This window comes from Gossypium raimondii, chromosome 7 (assembly GCF_025698545.1).
Source record: "Gossypium raimondii isolate GPD5lz chromosome 7, ASM2569854v1, whole genome shotgun sequence".
Lineage (NCBI taxonomy): Eukaryota > Viridiplantae > Streptophyta > Magnoliopsida > Malvales > Malvaceae > Gossypium > Gossypium raimondii.
This window is the reverse complement of record NC_068571.1, coordinates 47,460,073-47,482,513: the sequence shown is the minus strand read 5'-3', so window position 1 is coordinate 47,482,513 and position 22,441 is coordinate 47,460,073. Positions and strand designations below refer to the sequence as shown.

Here is a 22,441-nt window from a genome sequence, read left to right as displayed (position 1 = left end):
TAAATTTGAGACATAAAGACTTGAACCACTGACTTCTACATAATTTACTTCCTAATTTTCATTAAAACATCGCCATGCTAGCATATCAAATACCAACCCTTTTCACAAAAAATAACGTTATGAACAAATAAGATTTACATAATAAAAATCAATACTTCAATTCACAAAAATTATAGACATTGAAGCAAAGATCACAATTTTAATTATATATATTTAAATCAATTCAAAATTCAAAAGTATATGTATTTTGAATATTCAGGCTTCATTTACCATATGCTTTTTCCTTGAGAAAGAAATGGAAAATAACAAAATAACCTCAATACCATATATATATATGAATCTAGCAACGTCTGTAAAGCATTTTGTGATGTTTCCTGAAGTATTCAGCAATCAAAGAGACACTTATACTGCACAGAGACACCCGGTGCATAGTTTTCACCCATTTCGCAGTAGAACCACCACCCACCCCATATGCCATATCATTTATTCAACGTCGTCGTCGTCATCATCCCGACAAGAAGCTTCATAGTTACGAAATTTTGGTCTACAGCAGTAGGCGGGGCACCACTCATCAGTTCTGCTTTTTAACCGTTCCCATGTAGAAAAGTAACAGCAGCTAACACTACTAACTCTCACTTGCGTTCTAATTGGCAGTTAATTCCTTCAAATCATTATTAGCACATATATCTTAACAGCAAACCCAGAAAACCATCCATCATGATCATTTCATATAAACAACCATACCTCTCAAGTTGATGATCCTTCAGAGTCGACTTGGTTTGGTTCAATCACATCCGCTTGTACCATACAATTGTTTCATTCTTACAGTTCAAGATGGTAAAAGCTGTAAGAATTCCTTAATGAGGAGAAAAGGATAAATGAAAAGAAAAAGTAAACTTTATCCATCTTCAGAGTCAACTTGGTTTGGTTCAATCACATCCGCTTGTACCGTATATTTCACTTTTACAGTTCATGATGGTTAAAGCTGTAAGAATTCATTCATGAGGAGAAAAAGGATGAAGGAAAAGAAAAAGGTAAGACATGATACACTTTAACCGTCTGCAGAGTTCAACTTGGTTCGATTCAATCACTTCCACTAGAATCATATAATTGTTCCATTTTTTACAGTTGAAGATGGTTAAAGCTGTAAGATCCATTCATGAGGACAAAGGAATAAAGGAAAAGGAAAAAGAAAAGAAAGAGTAAGAGATGACACGCTTATAAGAGTTCTTTTTATCTTATATTTCTCCATCAGTAACATCTGCATATGTTAAATCAGAAACATCTGTTAATCATATCCAGCCAATTACTCCATAACATCAATTCTTTTGGTCATAATTATACTAACAGTTCGATCAAAAGATAATAAGGTAAGACCAGCAATGCATAAAGCATCTTACTTGCACAATAAAGGATAACATAAATGCGTGTAAGCTGCAAACCTTCCCGCAATGCTGCAACAATTGCAACAGACAAGAAAACAAAACCAGCATCTCATTAATGATTTAATTCATTTCCAAAGCACTCAACTTACTGCTTATGAGCAGGAAAGACCAATGCTGTTCGCTTCCAAGCATCAGTAGACTCTTGCAAGCAATGTGAAAAATTGAAGGAAACAATGTGAGCGATAATTTGAGTATGACAGTAAGGAAATTTTTAAACATGGCTAAAGATATATACACAAGCATCTGATACAATATACTAAGAAAAGGTAAAGTCAATAACCTTCACCTTTCAATCGGTGCCAAGGACCATTACAATTCATCACAAAATCATCCTAATAAGTGAATTGAGGAAGGCTGTAACTCAATCACCTCGAAAAATTAATCTCTACAAGCAAGTCATCTATGTGCCTGCCAATCAATGATATAAGTTTCTTGCAATACTTTGCCACCAAAACAAGCAATTTCTGCAACTAACCTCTTGTTAATCATTGGACCAAGATACAAGCAGAATGAAAAATAGCATAGTGGCTCTATGCACCAATCCGCTAGCCCCACAACAGTATAAAAGGGATTTTTTCCCCACTGCAGCTGCATCACATTCAGATCATGGTTCCTTGTATATGTCTCTAAATCAACACAAAAACTAAGATACAACTATCACTGCAAACCGATTCAAACTTTAGGGCGGAAAGTTGGCAAGAATTCTTTAGATTTTGGTAGAGGAAGCTCACGGAACCAATCATGTTTAAGAGCATCATCAGCTGTTATTCTCTGCATAAATAAGAACCTTCAATTAGTTGGGACCTATACATATAAGCTTAAGGTTAACAAATTGGAATGTTAAAAACTTATATATTTACCTTTTCAGGATCGTATGTAAGAAGCCTGTTTAATAAATCAAATCCAGCATCAGAAAGAACAGCAGATCCTGTGAAAGATGCCACAGGGAACTTTTTACGCAACAAATTATACCTGCAAAAAGAAAACAAAATCAACTGTTCATTGAACTGAATAAATACTAAACATATAGACACCGTAATATATAATAACAAATGATAACATAAGAGTGACCAATAGGGCACTTACCGTTGCTTAGAATAATTTGCCTTGGACCCAGGTAATTCAGAAAAGCCAGCCCAAATCTTCTCATTTGGAGTACCAAGAGTATCAAAGATCTACAACCACCAACCATAACAACCAAACATCAGAAAACAATTAAAAAATAAGATAAAAGATATCCAAAAGTTCAAATAGGAACAACAATTACCTTGCGAAGCTGATCAATTTCACTTGTCCCTTTGAATAAGGGTTGCTTAGCTAACATCTCTGCCATTATACAGCCTACGGACCACATGTCAACTGCTGTTGAATACGTCTTTGCTCCAAGTAAAAGTTCAGGTGCTCTGAAATGAACATAAAAAACGGTGATCAAATTAAAAGCTCAGAAAATTTCATATGAATGTATAAAAGAATACATAGACTACTTACCTATACCACTGTGTAACCACTTTAGTTGTATATGGCTTTTGAGGGCTTCCATACTGGCGCGCCATACCAAAATCACATATTTTCAGTTCCCCTTGGCTGCTCAAGAGAAGATTGGATGTTTTCAAATCCCTATGGAGCACCCAATTATCATGAAGATATTTAACACCCTCCAATAGTTGTAGCATCAAACATTTAACATCACTTGTACTAAAGGGCCATTTCATGGACTCCATTAGAGCCTTCAAGTCATGTTCCATATACTCCATAACCATGTAAACATTGTCATGGTCATCTACAACAACTTCTTTAACTTTCACAATTGAAGGGTGGTTAAAAGAAGCAAGAATGTTAATTTCCCTCAGTGATGTCAAAGGGAAACCGAATTCTTCTAATTCTCTTCTGTCTAGAATCTTTACCTTCTTCAAGGCCACGATTTCACCCGTCTTCTTATCCCTAGCTCTAAAAACAACACCATATGTACCTTCACTTATTTTGTTCAATCTTTCATATTCATACACACTTCTGCAACCCAAAAGCATGTTCATACCTCCAGCTAACTCTTCAACATCTGAATCTGACTGATCATCAGAAGCATCTTCACCAAATGTTCCATCAATGTCCATCACACCATCCGATTCCAACTTGCATTCCATATCTTCATCCTTCCAAGCAGACAATACACTGCTACTTCTTTCGTTGGACAGCACCCCATCTCCTTCCAATTCCTCTCTTTCAAACTCTCCACTCTCTAGACTCGAACTCCTCCTAATCTTTTCCTTGCTTCGAGAATCATCTTCATCATCACTATCAGAGGCCCAACGAGATGTGAATATGTTAGGCCCTAGACGTTTCTCTTTTCCCGTCATATCTTGTTCTTGTTCATCACCCTCACATTGCTGGCCAACAAGCGGAGATAAAACAGAACTAAAATCAGACACCGTAGACTTGGGAAGCGAATTCTCCACTAGATTCGCAAACAGCGGGGCCCTAACTGCATCTAGGGCTCCATTCCTAGACGAAATTCTCACTTCCTTCTCTTCTACGTCCCATACAATCGGGGAAAACTTCCTCTTTTTCTGTGCGGGCTGCTGAACCCCATCATCCAACATCGGGGCTAAATCACTCTTAACTCTCATAACATCCTCTAACCCACATCGCCTAGGACCCAAATTGAACCCATCATTACGCCTGGTAGATGGGTAATCGTAACCATTCTTATCGACCCAATTCAAATTCCCAACATCAGTTCTCCTAGGAACATCAACTCGCCCTGCCGCCATATCAATAAAGAACCACAGGTCCTCTTCTCAATAAAATTTTACTAGATCTCAAAAAACAGATACCAAACAAAACTAACAATCAAAGACACCCCTAAAAAATTACAAACCCTAATAAAAGAAACAAATCTCACAAATTCAACACAAACAAATATCAAAACAAACTATTACACCGTAGAATCACAGATACGGCATTTAATCAGAGTAAAACAAAAAACAAAAAAACAACCCTAGAAATTGAAATTTTTGTGCTTCTCTGGGCGTATCTAACGTGACCTCAATAAAAAATCAAAGGCAAACGAAGATCTTACCAAAAAGGGATGTGAGAGAGAGAGATCGAAAAGAAACAGAAAATAAAAAATTGAGATTTGAAATCGCTAGAAACCCTTGTTGAATCAAACGCGTTGATTGAACCAATCTATTTCTAGCCGCCTCTAACCTTTGCCTTCGTTGCGAAGGGATCCTATTTATAGAAAAGCGCGTTAGGTAAAGGATTATTTTTATTCAAAGTCGGTGTTTATTCTGTTAATGGGTCATTGCTCGGCCTAGGCTTTTAACGGTTCAATCCAACTTCCCCAATTTATTCATATAGGGATATTTGGGCCTTTCCTTAAAAAATTCGAATTTAGCAGATTGACCCTCTCTAAAAATTTTGAAGCAATTTATTCTTTGTCGATTTTGAAAGTAAATAACTAAGGATAATTAGTTACAGTGTTAATATCTTAATGTGAATTCTACATAATTTTAATTAGTATATATAATAACAATTTTAGCTCTCAATGTTTATATATTATATGTGAATGATTGCATAATGTGTAAATGTTACAGTAAATTTGTTAAATCAATATTAAATTGATAAAATATGTAAATTGGAGGCTAAATTTATTATTATACCAATAAAAATATGTACAATTGATGAAAACATTGTTCGATTAATTGTTCTTAATTGGTCATTTTCAAATTGATAAGAATTAAATTACTCTAATCTTTTAGTAAAACCAATTTACTTAATATTAAAGTTGAGAGGGACCAAAGAACTCCTTTTACCTCTAAACTCAAATTTTGGACATCTTCATGGCTCCTAAAATTTCTAGATAAATGAGGTCAAAATATACAAAGAGTTTTTATACTATTATATAAAGTTCATTTTAATCCTTCAATTAAAATTTATTCTAGATTAGTCCTTATATATTAAAATTTATTCAAATGATATTAATTTTTTATTAATTTAAACAAAATATATTATGCCCAATCAATTTATCCATCACTCAATCCATATTCGCCAATTTGGGCCTTAAAAGCTCAACCCAAATTTTGGATTATGAACTCAATTTTTTTTGTCCATAGGCTAGCCTCCGTGAGGAGCCCAACTCTAATGTGCACAAGCACAACATTGAGAAATATAAAGAAAGTTATTTCAGCTTTTCAAATAAGTGGTCAAACCCTGTTAGATCATTGGTTTATCAGATTTCTCAATCCAACTAAACTTTTTTAAAATTGGATTTGTGATCGAATTAATTAAACCGATTGATTAATTTGAGCAGCTCCATTAAAAATTCATAACATTAAGATAGTCACTAAACTCGTAGCCTTGGTTGCTATAGTGAATACCTCTATTGTTGTTGTGGTCTATTTTTTTCAGGCTTAATACATAATTTAGTGCCTCATTTTGACACGTTTTCTAATGTGGTACCTATGTTTTGTGTTTTTTCTTCTTCTAATTTTGGTAATTGTATTTGACAAAAGTTATCTATTTTGGTACCCAAATGTAACGGTGTTAACTTTTTATTGTTTCGTTTGAATATCAGAATTTGATTTAATGAAAGTTTATGATTAGCTAATAATATTAGCAATTAACTTTCACCAAAACAACTCTAAAAGCCAAATTAAATAACATCCATTGGATTGTATTTGACAAATTAAACACAAAATTAAACAAGTTCAAAATTAACACTAAGTTTATTTCATTAACAAAATCATGGAAATTTCTAATCTAATAATATTAGTAATTAATTTTATCAAATCAACCCTAAAAGGTTAATACAATTATTTCTAGGTGTCAAAATATATAACTTTTATCAAATTCAAATGCCGTTTAGATAATAAAAATAATACAAATACTACATTAAAAAAACGTCAAACTTGAATACTAAATATTATATTAAACCTTTAAATAAGGGTGGTTAGTGCATCATATTTCACCTTGTAATTTCTACTTTTGGCTCTTGGATATTAACATTTCCTACTGATAAGGTATTCCCCTTTAGCTTTCTCCATCCTTTTGATCATTTTCTTTTTCCAATCTCATGTGTGTTATAAGGTTGATACATTCAACAGTTGTTTTCTCTAATTGTATTTAATCATTGAATTTTATGTGTTTCTCGATGTAGTCAGACTAAATTTATTGTTATCGGAACTTGAGTAGTAGATTTATTAACTGAAGTGAGTAGGGTTGGATTTGCAAAGTTGGGTCTCGGGCCATGCTACGTGTAGTGAACTCGATCTAATCAAACCTATGTACGAGTTTCTTTCATTACCATCTTGTTGAGGGAAATAGGCTCTCGCCACGTAGTTGGTCAAACCCCTAACAATGGTTAGTATTGTCTCCAATGGGGTTTTGTCTCCCACCTCCTCCTCGAGCCTTGAAGGGTTTGCAGTGGGGTAGCACCTCGATTAGTAAAGATAAGACCTATAAGGCTCACAATATAAATGTTAATATAGTGCATAACATTAATTATGTAAATCACCTATGTGGAAAATTCCAACCCAAGAGATACAAGGCAAATACTTGTACGCATAGTACCACTTAAACTTAAGAGTCCGGTCAATCGCTCGATAGAAAACACTTTAAAAACTTTTTCCAATTGAAATTATGTCCTTTAACAAATATTTAGGTTGATTTGTTTGTAAAATATTCAATAATTTATAACTTTATATCAGTACTAAAATTCTTAACGCTTTGATTAGAAATTTTAATCTCTGTTTTATTAATTGGATCGCATTGTAAAATTTTCCACTTATCTAGAAAATGCGAATGGGATTATTTCACTTGATATTATTTTCTCTTTCAAAATTATTTCTTACAGTTAGGTCCTCTTGGTCTGTCCATTAACATAGATAGCATTCCAACTTAAACAGATCGCTTTTGGCCCAAAACTTTAACATAGTCTAATATACGCAATAACTTGAAAACAACGAATAAACAAATACCATATGTCGTTATATGATTGGTTTTGAATTTTAAATATATTTTTTTGCATTCAATTTTCAACAAATAAGTTTTATTTCTTTTAAATTATTTTTAATTATGTTTATTGCTTAGAAAATAGAAATAAAAGGAAAAAAAAATCTCAAATTTAATCAATTTGTAAAAATTATATTCAAAACCTAAAACTAATACATGTGACATTTATTTATTCGTTGACTGAAAATTTAGGAGCCAATTGTGACATTAAAATTTAAAAATAATTGTATTATTAAGTTTAAGAAATGAATTAAATAGAATTTGTGATAGTTATACATTTAAAAATAATTATGATTTAATTTATAATTATTGTTTAAAAAGTTTGATGTAAATAAAGTTTTGCTAATTTAAAATAAAATTATTACTTGAATAAAACTAAGCATAAAATTTAAGAAAATGTTGTGATATTATAATTATAATTTACAATTATTGGTTAAAATTATAATTTGAATTTGACATTATTATAAAATGACATTTTTTTAATTTTTGGTATTTTTATTCATGTAAAACAATGTCATTAATTGTACGAACTCTAAGCATCTTAATTATCATTTAATTAGTATTAGAGTTATTTATCGATTAAAATTTAACTTTAGCTTTATAAATAGCATTCAGTAATTAAGTATATTCAATCGGTAGCATCTAAAAAAATTTACCGATAAAAAAATAGAGATTGTTAGCAATAATAATTTTGACTTATATAAAAAGACCGGACATTAAAGTAATGATTTTTCAAGAGATAATATTGAATATATTCAAACAACAATTGCATCAGAGAGAAATAGAATATTATTTTGATTAATAATGATATAATACAATATTATGATATTATATATATTTTAAGTTGTTTATATTTTACGGAGCAACCAATCTTTAAGTCTATCTATTTATTTATTATTTGATTGGTGCGGTGAAAAGATTTCGTGAATTTGTTTTGAAAAGGAATTTAAATTTCAACAATTATTTTTAATAATTATTCTTAAATATGATTATTAACTTAGTGTAATTATATTTTATAGTTAATTTTTTATATAGATTTAAATTTATATATTATTTTAATAGTTTTATGTATCAATTTAATTTTTAATTTTATTGTTTTTAAAATAATATTTTACTCTTTCATTTGCTATTTCAAAACTAATTCAACTTTAATATAAATTAAAATAATAATTATTTAATTAGCACAAATATGCATTTGAAATTATAAAATATATTATTTAATAAATAAAAATTATATAAAATCACGTGCAATACATATAAGTAAAAGCATCGATAGGTTTTTATACTAAGAGTCGATTGCATTTTGCTTATTTTAGTTAAAACGGGTAAAATAGTCATTATACTTTAGATCAATGAGCAAATTGATCATTTCTATTAAAAATTCATCCATTTTACTATTAAAATCAATGTGGCTAATAAAATAACTAGATAAGTGTATGCGTTATGCTAATGTATAGTGACCAATTTTAACCGAATGATTAGTTTGCTCTTTTATATAACTTATAGGGACTAATTTACTCATTTTCTAAGTAGAAGGGACTTCCATGGTACTTTTACCACACATGATATTAGAAACTAATTTTATTAAAGATAGGATCTAAATTTCACTAATTAATAATATTAACAATATATTATAGATTTTTAATTTAAATTTTCTAAATATTAAATATAAATTGACTCTCAAATGTCACTATAAGTGTCTTAAATACTAGTATAAATATATAACAATCACCTTTTATAACATTTAAATATTTGACAAAACAAACGGAGTTGCAAAAGCGAAGATTGATGATAAAAATACCATAAAGATTGTAAGAATTGGATTGCATTTTGACTCATCTATTAAAAATAGATAAATTAATTCCTCTTTATTAAATCAAAGAGTAAATTAGTCATTCTATTAAAAATATTACTATATTATTATTCTATTAATTATGTAAATTTTATATATTTTTATAAAATTTGAATATTTAATCAAATTATTCGAATTAATTAAACCTATAAATCAATATTCCGAAGGATTCCACTATCTATCTAGTTTTAAGATAAGAAATGGAGGTATGATATACCAAATATCCAAACAAACTGCACATCCCAAGGTAGAGGGCACACATTTCGAAAACTTATTCTTATCCTACGCTCTGCCCATCTTTCGAATAAAATAGGAAGAGGTGGTGGCGTCAGAGTTTACGCAGGTGAAGCCATGCATCTCTCCAAAAATAGCAAACATACAAAGTAACGCTTTCATTTGATGATGATGATGATTGCCTGCCTTATCGGTGGTGGTTCCAACACTCCAATAGTGGCGGACACGCCTCAAACACCAATCCAATATTTTGGCATTATTAACTCTTTTAACTTGCTTGCTGACTCGGTTAGTTTCAACTCAATTAGCAAATGACTTTCTTGACGATAACGCCCATCGTTGCTATCCCTGCTCAGGTGTGAAGTTGGAATATTAAATCTTTATTTTTAAATTTAAGTTTGATTAAGTTGGTTTGTTCTTTATTATACTTAAATTTCAAATTAACTCAATAATCAAGTTTAAGGTTAATAATTAGACATAGTGTCAGTAGGGGTAAAGTCAAAATATTTATTTCGAAGGAGGATAGAATTAAGTTGTATATTTTTACATTAATAAAAATAAAATTTCACTATTTTAATAGTCTATATCTTTATAATTTTAAATAGTTAAATAAATTTTTATCTTTTTCAAGAGCCACAGTGTAATATTACTATATACTAATTTAAAATTTTATAAATTATAAAGGAATAAAATAATAACATTTTCAATTTAAGAGGCGGCCTTACTAACCCCTTGGCTTCACCCTAAACATTAGGGGGTGACAACGCCTAACCCCTTTAAATTTAAATTTTTAAATTTTAATTCTTTTATAATTTATTAAATTTTAAATTAGTATATAATAAAATTATATTTAACTCTCTTAAAATGATAAAAAGTTAATTTGGTTCTTTAAAATTATAAAAATATAAATTATTAAAATGATAAAATTATATTATCGTAAAGATATACTTACTCGTGCCAAAAATTTGAGTATGGTGAAATTGTACTTGTTGAGCTTTTTTTATATAATATCGTGTTGATTTGAGTATGGTGTGTTTATATTAAACTTTTGTCTACTTTTCATTTAATTAAATCTCTAAATTTGCTATAATTTTAACTTTTTCTGATATTATAGAAAATAATAAAATATAAACTCAGTTAATTAGCTCAAGTAAAATAAATTATTTCAAAACGATAAAGCTGAGATGAACCTCTAAAAAAACCGATAACGCTCAGTGTAGTTATCCACTTCCTCTTTACTCTCTCGTCTTCAGTATATATACACATATATGGGACCCTAGGGGAAGAACTTGACATCTTATAAAATGGAAAATTTCTTCTTTCTTTCTTTTTTTCCTTTAAATTTTATAATATTTTAATTTAATAAATAGTAAAAGCACATTGATCTCCTTAAAAAATAATATAAATTATTAAAGCAATAATATTTTATTTTATTATAAAATATATAACTTAATTTTAATTTTATAATGACGATGTTGATAGAAAATATGTAATAATTTATAAAAATAAAATTTAAATAAAATTTAGGTTGAAATAATAAAGATGAGATAGTGAAGATTATAATAATTTTGATTTAAATTTTATGATTCTCATTATATGTATCTATTTTTAAAATTTATCATAATGTAAATTATAAATACTCTCAAAATAATGTTTGTTAGTTTGTAAAGAGTTAAACTTTTAAAATTTTATAATTAAATTGAGATTCGATACTCATCAATCTTTTACTCGATAATAACATATTTTTATTTAAAAAAAGTTCCAGACAGTATGAGGCCTTTTCTGACAAATTTATCAAAATATTTTTTAAGTATAACAAAAGTATATTTCTAACTAAAATTTAATAAAAAACCCTCATATTTAATATTGAAAGAAGTTATTATAATATAGATGTGGATAATATAATTATTAGCTCCTAAACCTAGCAATTAGGTTCATTTTGTTGCTTATATTATTTTTGAATTTGATAATTAGATCCATTTTGATCCTGAATTTTGATTCTGTCAAGATTTAATGATCTAACTAGTATTACTGAAACAAGAGTAGATCAGATGAACTGAGAACTAATTGATATAATGCCCGAACAAATGGGCTAAATCAATTGACTTGGAAATTAATAAAAGTCTAAGAGAGATAAAAAGTGATAGTTGAAACAATTTAATGATTTTTTTTTACTTTTTTATTTTTATGAGTTTTTAAGTAATTAATTAATTATTATTACTTAGACGATCGAATCGATTGAACTGCTTGAATAAGAACTAGTGATCGAACCAATTTAACCACTGATCTGATTATTAAAGCACTCAATGTGTCACTCTGAGATTGTATCATATAGTCACCTAAAAATTTATATAATTATTTTTTAATTTTGAAGTGATTATGTGACATAGTATTACAGTGTCATATCATTAAACTTTTATATTTTTCAAGTTCAAAAATTAAAATAAATCTAATTGTCGAGTTTAAATTCTAAAATGAATAAAAAAATACAAATGTTAAAATAAATCTAGTTGCCAGTTGAGCTGAAAAATTATATTATGTGAAAAATTTCGGGTGTGAGAAGCATTTTTTTCTTTCAAAATCAAATTTAAATGTTAAAATCTGAAATAAAATCGAGTTTTAAGACAAAATCAAGACTGAAAAAGCTACCAACCTTTGCCAATCGCCATCCCTATATATAGTCCACCATTTTTACACGTTACAAGCACTCATTCAAGCATCCATTTTCAAAATTCCAGAGGTTTTTAGTAACCAAATATGATTGGCCTTGGGAGTTACGGTTACACAGCACCATCTTCCAAAAAAATCAACGCCTACGATGTTCCTCAAGGCGTTGATATTCGTGGTCGATTCGATGAAGAATTCGCTAAGATTTTAACAAAGGATGCCTTACAATTCGTCGCTGATTTGCAGAGAGAGTTCAGGAACCATATTAAGTATGCGATGGAATGTCGCAAAGAGGCGAAAAGACGATACAATGAAGGGGCGTTGCCTGGTTTCGATCCTGCAACGAGGTATATTAGAGAAGGGAAATGGACTTGTGCGCCGTTTCCGCCTGCGGTGGCTGATCGGAGGGTCGAAATTACAGGGCCGGTGGAGAGGAAGATGATCATCAACGCTCTTAACTCGGGAGCTAAAGTGTTTATGGTGAGTGATGTTTGTTAGTTATATGTCACTTCTGAATTCGTCTTCCATTTTTTTGATAAATTGCGCAGCTTGGGATTTTCTTTTCTTTGGCATTCTGATAAATATAACTCAAAAGTTTTTGATGATCGGTGAGTTTGGCCATCAGCTAAGGCGACCTCTTTAAAATGGTAAATTTCATATTTAAGGTTTATAAAATTATAAGTTAATACAAGTTAAAATTGGATTTTAACCTCACAAAATGATACTTTTTTATTTAAGAAATTATAAAGCTAAGCTAATAAAAGTTAAAATTACATTTTAGCTCTTATAAAAATATAGAAAAAATTTGTTTCACCATTGCCCTCAACTTTCTAAAATGATCGAATTTAACTATCTTTTAAAAGAGTCAAATTGTTGTTTTTCAATAGAATTATTAACTAAAACATTAACTTTTATACATGACAGCATATACGACAATTTACGTATACTTTATACTTTTTTTTGAAATTAAATTTTTTTGTTAGAATATTTTATAATCTTTAATTATTTGTTGACGGGTTTATAAGATAAGAAAATATAATGTCAACATGAAGTGTACATAAAATGCCACAATATTCTAATTAATCCTTCCGTTAAAAAAGTAATTTGATTCATTTTGAAAAAGTTAACAATTAAAATTAACTTTTAAAAGGACTAAATTGATAAAAATATAAATATTAAAGATTAAATTTGTTATTATATCTTTTCCTTTCACAGGCTGATTTTGAGGATGCACTGTCACCAAGTTGGGAAAATCTTATGAGAGGTCAAATAAACTTAAAGGACGCAGTGGAAGGGACAATAACGTTCAACGACAAAGCAAGGAACAGGGTTTACAAGCTGAATAATGAAATAGCAAAGCTATTTGTTCGGCCACGAGGTTGGCACTTACCGGAGGCTCATATTTTCATTGACGGGGAGCCTGCAACTGGTTGTCTAGTGGATTTTGGCCTTTATTTTTACCACAATTATGCCACTTTCCGCAACACTCAAGGTCAAGGCTTTGGACCCTTCTTTTATCTTCCTAAGATGGAGAATTCAAGGTAATTAATCTGTCTCAAATTTTCAAATTTATTATTCATTTAATATTAAAAATATTTAACTTCAGCGTTTTATTAATTGACAACGGGTTAACTTAGGCTTAATTTAGTAATATTTTTCAAAAGTATTTTGAGAAAAAAATTTTGGGGAGAAGTTAAAATTTTCAAAAAAGTGATTTTGGGCCACTTTTTGTATTGGAAGAAGTACTTTTCTCTTAAAAATAGTTTGTTTAGGAATATTTTGTCCCAAAATACTTCTTAGAAGTAATACTAAACATACTCTTAATATGATATGTGGTGCATTAAGAATTTAATGAGATTTTTTCAAAAAATTTGGAGATTTAATTAAAATTTTTAAAATTTGTGAAATTAATTAGAATTTCAAAAAAATTAGAAAAACTTAACTAAAATTTTTAAAGAAATTAAAAGTCATAATAATATTTTAAAAAAATTTAGGGGTCAAATTAAAATTTTTAAATAAAAAATTTCAAAAATTTTAGGGAGGCAAAGGCCTTGGCCTCCATTACCGTCCCCATTAGTGTGGGGGAAAATACTAGATTATAAAATTTATAAAATTAAAAAATGTTATAACAAAAGAATTTGAAAAATAGTTATAAATTAAAAAAATTATTTTAGTAAATACTAGATTATGACACATTTACTTGGTAAAAAATAATTATATAATGTATTTATTAAGAATTTATAAATCTCATTATAAACATGTATTTTTTATTTCTAGATTTTATGTAAAAGATAAAGATACCCTTGAGTTAATATTTATTGCTTTGTTAAAATAAGAGCATTTTAGTAATTTAACAACTGAGTTGAGATTTGATATTTTATATAAAAGGATAAAAATACCCTTGAGTTAACATTTATTACTTTGTTAAAATAAAAGTCTTTTAGTAATTTAATAACTCAATTGAGACCCGATTATAGATGATTCCAACTCAACCAAATCTTTATATATAGTATAGATATAGATATAGGGATGAGTTTGAGGCGGATTTTACTTAAATTTATCTTAATTTAACCTTAAAATTTTGAATAGAGAGATATCGACTCAACCCACCTTCGAATCCGATTAAGAAAAAACACTCTACAAAAAATTGTGATGGTTATAACATAGCATTTTAGGGTCATAAAATCTAGAGTTGATATTCAACAAAGTGATGAAAATTATGTTTACCTGAATTTGCAGGGAAGCAAAGATATGGAATAGTGTGTTTGAGAAGGCAGAAAAGATGGCAGGCATAGAGAAAGGAAGCATAAGAGCAACAGTTTTAATCGAAACACTACCAGCAGTCTTCCAAATGGATGAAATCCTTTATGAGCTCAGGGATCACTCTGTTGGTCTCAACTGTGGCCGATGGGATTATATTTTCAGTTACGTTAAGACCTTCCAAGGTCACCCGGACCGGTTGTTGCCAGATCGGGGTCAAGTCGGTATGACCCAACACTTCATGAGGAGTTACTCCGATCTCCTCATCCGAACCTGCCATCGACGTGGCGTCCATGCCATGGGCGGAATGGTATGTATGAATATAATTATGACATTTCAATTCATATAATACATAAACATAAAGGTGTTCATGAATCGGATCGGATCAAATTTGAATTAAACTCATATATTGTATTAACATCACATATAGTTCTCCAAATTCGATCCGGTTCGAAATATGAGCCTTAAATTTTAATCAAATGATTAACTTAAAACCAAGTTTTTAGAACCGGGTTGATGGTTGAACAAAGTAGACCATCGATTCTCGATTCAACTGATTCATTTCAATAAATTATTTAAAAAATAAAAAAATACTAAGAAAAACCCGTTCAACCGGTTTGATCTCTTATTCCAAATTGGTACCTCAGTTGATTATCAGTCCAACCAACCGATTTGATTTTGAAAATAGTACTTAAAACGGCTAAATTCATATTTAAAAAAAATATTATTTTGTTAATATTTAATATTTTTATTTTTTTATCAAATTTGTTAGCATAATCAATTTAAATTTTTTTATTATAATATTATATATTTAGTTATACAATATATAAAAAAAGAAAATAAAATAACATTATAAAATAAAAATCTAAATTTGACTCATATTCTAAATGAGTAGTTTTTTTGACCCAAACTCATTTTCATGCCTAAAACTTTTTTGCTCAAATATTCTCATATATTGAGTGAGCTTTCATTTTTGAGAAAGTAACTTAATCCGGATCTTGAACATGTTTTGATCCCACTTATAACCAATGTTTTTGAAGGTGAATCAATGGTCGAAACTAGTCAAGTTACTGGTTTATTGGTCAGATCGGTACAATTAAAAATTATTAAAAATTTAAAAAAAATTAGAAACCCTGCTCAATTAGTTTGTACTGATTCCTGTTCAAACTTATTCAAAATCTTTTTCTTAATTAATACCTCAATCGATTTTTAATTTAATTAGTTTGACCGGCTAATCTAATCCGGTTCAAACATCCTTGCCTATTACACGCACCATTTTACATTCAATTTTGTGTTTTTAATGTGTTAATGAAGGTTTCAATTGTCTTAAACAGGCAGCACAAATTCCCATTAGAGATGATCCAACGGCAAATGAAGCAGCCTTTGAACTTGTAAGAAAAGATAAACAAAGAGAAGTTAAAGCAGGGCATGATGGAACATGGGCAGCTCATCCAGGTCTCATCAAAACATGCATGGAAGTTTTCACCAACAACATGGGGAACACTCCGAACCAAATCGAAACCGTCAAACGCGATGACGCTTCCAACTTAACTGAAGATGATTTATTGCAAAGGCCTCGAGGTGTTCGTACGATGGAAGGCCTCCGTTTGAACACTCGTGTCGGGATCCAATACTTAGCAGCTTGGTTAACCGGTTCAGGTTCGGTCCCGCTTTATAACCTAATGGAAGATGCTGCGACAGCCGAGATCAGTAGGGTTCAAATTTGGCAGTGGTTGAAATATGGTGTTGAATTAGACGGTGATGGGCTTGGGGTTCGAGTGAACCATGTGTTTGGGCGAGTGGTTGAAGAAGAAATGGCTCGGACTGAACGTGAGGTCGGAAAAGAGAAGTTTAAGAAAGGAATGTATAAAGAAGCATGCAAGATTTTTACTCGCCAATGCACTGCTTCAACTTTGGATGATTTTTTGACACTTGATGCTTATAATTATATCGTCATTCATCATCCAAAGGATGTTTCTTCTAAGCTTTGATGAAGCTTCCATGAAAGCTTAGAATTATGGGTTTTGAGTGAAAAACAATAGTGCCATTGCTAAATAAGCAAATAATCATAATCGTGGTTTTACGGGAAATGGTTCAATAAGGTATTATGGATGATGTTTTATTTCAATGTTGGGTTTTAATGTATTATTTGAAAGTTTTTATTTAAGTCATTAGACTTATAAAATTGTTGTTGTTTGACTTTTTCTGTTTGCACCGCTTGCACCAATAGAAAGTTCTCTTTCCCTTCTCTTCTGCAGCTTAATTTTTTTCATGAAAAAGCTTTAAACATCACGAAGCTGCGAATTAAAATTTAAACAACTTTCTTCTTCGATTCCTGACATTAACCTTCATATCATCTTTGATTTAAGGTATATTATTCTACTTGTCGATGGATATTGATCCACCGTACCAATGATCGAATCATCTTGAAACTCACTAGCCAGACATAAAAAAAAAACTTAACAACCTAATGACTTAAATAAGTACTTTTGAATAATTTAGTAACTATTTTGTAACTTTTTTAAGTTGAGTAGTCAAAGTGTAAACTTACTAATAGTTTAGTGATTTGGTGACTTTAGGTGTAGTTTACGCTGGGTAGCCAAGTGCAGAGCAGATAACTGCCAAAAGCATCTAAGTACTAAGCCCACCCCATGATTAGTGCAAGGGGTTCTCTATTCCCGCGGGGATCGAGTAACATAAATTTTGAGAATTCAAGAGAAGGTCAGACAAGACAAACCATTTATCATTATGATAGGTGCCAAGTAGAAGTGCAATGATGTATGCCGTTGAGCATCCTAACAGATCGATAAATTTGAACCTTGTTCATACATGATCCAATCAATTCGATTAGGCACATGATTTTAAAAATTATTCTTGCTTAAAAAATAAAAATAAAAATATGGTTTTTTCCTATTCACTTCTTCTACCATTATTTTCAATAAATATAATTTATTTTTTATGTAATTTCTAAAATTAAAATTAAATAAATATAAAACATAAAATATTTTTATATATAAAATAAAACAAGTGCCATTGCTAAATAAGTCAACAATCAATCATCATTTTCAGTGCTGGTTTTAAAAAGGTTCAATAAGGTAGGCAAATGTAGTTTTATTTCAGTAAATATGGTGGAATTGAAATGTTTTTTTTTTTGGAAATTGAATATTTCTTGTTTCTTTATGGTGAAAATATTTTAGTTATTGAAACTCAAAATTAAAGTTACTTAAGAAGAAAAACTATGCAACAATGCAAAAAACCCTAATTGCACAAATTAAAAAAACATTTATAAATAACAAAACAAAAATATTTAGTAAGAGTATCATGGAGTTTTGTACACTAAAAATTAGATTGTACTTTGCCTTATTTACTCAAAAAGGGCAAATTAATCTTTATACATTAGATTAAAGAGTAAATTGGTTCTTTTTATTAAAAAATTCATCCAATTCTATTATTAAAAACTGGCATCGATGGTGGAATAAACAAATAGTTGCACATGGCGTGCCACGTCAACCTCATGCTAATATATAGAGACTAGTATTTAACAGTAGAAATGGATGAGATTTTTAATATATAGAATGATCAATTTGTTCTTTGATTTAACTTACAATGACTAATTTGCTTTAAATAGAGGAAATAAAATGCAAGCCGACTCTTAATACAAGAGCTTCTATGACACTTTTACTCTAGAGTTGCCTCTCCAAAAGTACAAAGTTTCTATTAAGCTCATCAAATGAAGCAATCGATAACATCGTCAAAGAAAAGTTTAGCGAAAGTTCAAAAAATTGTAAAAATTGCAGAATTCATATGATTTTTGAGCCTGCTTGAGTTGATATTGATGCTTGTATCCTATGATTGACTAATAAATCATTTTATCTAAGCATAACATTACAACCACAAGTGATTTACCACCGAACTAAGTAAATAATTCTCGTGTTTTATTTAACTAATTGTAGTATATCTTAATCAATGACATTATAATTTTGTTTTCCAACATCTTTTGCAACACACTTACATAATGACTTTTGGCCCACTAGACAAGCAAAGGATGGGATCAATAGGGTGATTGACTTGTTAACTATTGTCCCCTCATCTGTTTTTTCTTTTCACTATAGTTTGAATCAGATTGGATTGGTCAGTCAATTGGTTCTCGATCCAAAAAAAGATTTTGAATCGATTAACTTGAAAATACGTATGGATCGATTGAATTGGATGGTTGAACCAAATTTATTAATTATTATTAATAATTTTTCAATCAATTGTTATTACAAAACTCCGGTAAGGAAAATCTCGAACACACGATCGGAACTCGAAAAGAAAAAGAAGAAATAGGACAAGACTCCAAGGCGTGTATCAAGCCACTATCTTTAAGGTTATATTCGCCCCCACTTATCTTCAGTGTGTAAATGAGTTCCAAGCAAATTAACCTCGAGGATACAATGAAGCCAATGACTATTTGCGTTTTGCACCGATTTAGAGAATAGTCCACTATGCACCGAGTAATGTGTAACAAAACTCAATTTCTACAAAGGATTTCTGCAGTAATACTTTATAGAATAATCTAATAATATTAGAAAATGAAGGAAGAGAAGAAATAATATTAGAATTTGTTGATATATTTCCAAATGAAAACCCATTCCTATTTATAGGAATTTTCTTGTCTCCTCATAGAGACATCTTTCAATAGGTGTCTTTATGAATAAATATATAATAATAATTATTCATTTAATTTTGTAACTATTCAAATAATATTTTTGAATAATTATAATTCTTTTAAAAAATCAAATGATATAACTTTTGACCAATGACCAAAAGATTTATCTTTTGATTAATTACACCATTCATTTATAGTTATTGGGATACTATAAATATTTGAAAATGTTCCAACAATCTCCCCATTTTCAAAATATTTAGATTTTGATATTCTTGGAAATCAATTTGCATAAATAAAGGTGTCTTACGATTGAACCTTCACTTAGTGAAAAACATGTTAAAGTTAATGAAATTGCATGGTAGACTAAGCTTTGAACCAACTATTCCATTTGATTAACGAACACATCTCACACAATGATTTCAACATCACCAATGCTTAGTATCTAGGGACACTATTATGGCCATGTCTCTATGTCCTCTTTTCATGAGTCTTTGTCGAGCCAAGCCCTTAAGCTCCTAGAAGCGGCCACACTTCCACTCACATAGGTAGATCCCATCAAAAGTGTTCCCGTAATTATAACACTCTAACATATTTATGTTATGGGTCCATTAAGAGTATATTACGCATCATTCCCTTATCATTACGGGTACCTAGCACTTTAATCTTAGGATGAATTTATTTATAGTGCTAACAGTCACATACTAATGATGTACTTTGTCTCATTGAACTCAAGACTTGACGTTATACCAAACGTTGAGTCGAGTTTCCATCATGGGTGACTCTAATTAATAGGCTTGAGTCCCATCCCTTTTGAGGTCCTTTTACTGCATCTCTAGCAAGACTTTTTGTCAAAGGATCATCAAATTTTCACTTGACCTCACATAATTAATAGTGATCACTCCATCGAGATTAATTGTCGGACATAACTATGTCTTAATCCAATGTGTCTAGACTTTCCATTATATACTTGGCTATATGCCTTTGCTAGAGTAGCCTCACTATCACAACGGATAGAAATAGGTGAAATTGGCTTAGGCCATAAAGGTACATCATAAAGCAAATTTTTAACCATTCGCTTCTTTAGATGCAATGCTAATGCAATAAATTCTGCGCCATGGTGGAATCGATAATACATGTTTGTTTCTTGGAACCCCAAGAAATGACTCATCCACCAAGAATGAAGATCCATCCACTAGTAGATGCATGATCTTCCAAACTTGTAATCCAACTAGCATCCAAATACCCTTCTAAAACTGGAGGAAATCCATTATAACACAATCCATAGTTAATAGTTTTCTTTAAGTACCTAAGTACTCTATTCAAAGCTTGCCAATGCAAACTACTTGGATTACTTGTGTACCTACTCAATTTTCCAACAAAGATATGCAATATCTGGTCTTGTACAAGTCATTATATACATAAGACAACCAATTAGACTTGCATATTTCAATTGATCAATTTTCCTACCAGCATTAGATACTAATTTTAATTGAGGATCCATGGGTGTAGATCTTTGGTATACGATTGAAGAGATCAAACTTTTAAGCACATTTTCAATGTAATGTGATTGTGATAAAGCTATAGTGCTTTCATCTCGGGTTATTTTAATCCCAAGGATAACATCTGCTACACCCATATCCTTCATAGCAAAGTTGTTTGACAAGAATTTCTTTGTGTTTTCTATTTGTTCCAAATCCGTGCCAAAAATGAGCATGTCATCTACATATAAGCAAATTATGACACCCTTTCCATTATCAAATTTGCTATATATGCACTTATCGGATTCATTTATTTTATAGCCATTAGCTAAAACAACCTTATCAAACTTTTGGTGCCATTGTTTTGGTGCTTGTTTAAGCCCATATAAAGATTTAACAAGCTTACATACCTTATGCTCTTGTCCTGGAACAACAAATCCTTCCGGTTGCTCCATGTACACTTCCTCTTCCAATTCACCATTTAAAAATGCAGTTTTAACATCCATTTGGTGAACAACCAAATTATATATAGAGGTAAGTGATATTAATAGTCTAATTGTAGCAATTCTTGCTACTGGAGCATAGGTATCAAAGTAATCAATACCTTGTCTTTGTGTAAAACCTTTTGCTACCAACCTTGCTTTAAATTTATCAATGGTTCCATCGACCTTCATTTTCTTTTTGAAGATCCATTTACAACCTATTGGTTTGGAACCTGGTGGAAGATCAACTAAGATCCAAGTTTGATTTCCCATTATTGAATCCATCTCATCATTTATTGCTTCTTTCCAAAAAGCAGAGTCTTGAGATTTCACTGCCTCTTCAAATGTAATAGGATCAGATTCGGTATTATAACAATAAGGTATCTTATTGCATATACTTTCACCTTTTCCTTCTACAAGAAACATAATGAAATCGGTCCAAAATCTTTTACCTTTTAATCCTCTTACTTCTTCTTAATTCTTGACAAGATTCATCATTATTATCAATTTGTTTCAATGGAATCTCATTCTCATTTGAAGAATGAATCAATTGTTGTGGTTGTAATTGTCTTGATATAGAATTAAATCTATTTTCATAAAAAATAGCATCTCTTGATTCAATAACAGTATTAATTGAAATTGAATCATTTGGTTCAATTACCATGAACCTATATGCCTTGCTATTATGTGCATAACCTATAAATATGCATTCAATTCCTCTTTCACCTAACTTTTTACGTTTAGGTGTTGGAACTTTAAGGTTTGGTTTCCTTTTCTTCCATTGTTCATAGGGGGTTATTTTAGTTTCCTTATTAGGAACTCTATTCAATATGTGACAAGTCATTAGAACGACTTCTCCCAAA

General features: G+C 30.3%; 2 protein-coding genes across 5 annotated transcripts; one reads left to right on the top strand and one right to left on the bottom strand.

The window, feature by feature from the left end:
* Nucleotides 1-179: 179 nt before the first annotated feature.
* LOC105786451 (cyclin-dependent kinase G-2) lies at nucleotides 180-4,663 on the bottom strand. Of its 4 annotated transcripts, none has more exons than XR_008197707.1 (6): nucleotides 2,934-4,663; nucleotides 2,713-2,848; nucleotides 2,532-2,620; nucleotides 2,306-2,417; nucleotides 745-2,216; nucleotides 180-661 (listed from the first exon to the last, which is right to left on the bottom strand). XR_008197707.1 is itself a non-coding variant. In XM_012612900.2 (5 exons), the coding sequence occupies exons 1-5, from the start codon at nucleotides 4,211-4,213 to the stop codon at nucleotides 2,118-2,120; spliced, it is 1,716 nt and encodes a 571-aa protein (XP_012468354.1). In that variant the 5' UTR covers nucleotides 4,214-4,663; the 3' UTR covers nucleotides 180-2,117. The 4 variants fall into 4 exon arrangements, 1 of the variants encoding a protein (XP_012468354.1); XR_008197708.1 differs by having other exon boundaries at nucleotides 180-1,261; nucleotides 1,401-2,216; XR_001131380.2 differs by having other exon boundaries at nucleotides 180-1,853; nucleotides 1,921-2,216.
* A 7,575-nt stretch (nucleotides 4,664-12,238) lies between these two features.
* LOC105786467 (malate synthase, glyoxysomal) lies at nucleotides 12,239-17,166 on the top strand. Its single transcript, XM_012612924.2, has 4 exons — nucleotides 12,239-12,687; nucleotides 13,423-13,748; nucleotides 14,947-15,277; nucleotides 16,302-17,166. The coding sequence occupies exons 1-4, from the start codon at nucleotides 12,298-12,300 to the stop codon at nucleotides 16,956-16,958; spliced, it is 1,704 nt and encodes a 567-aa protein (XP_012468378.1). The 5' UTR covers nucleotides 12,239-12,297; the 3' UTR covers nucleotides 16,959-17,166.
* Nucleotides 17,167-22,441: the final 5,275 nt, after the last annotated feature.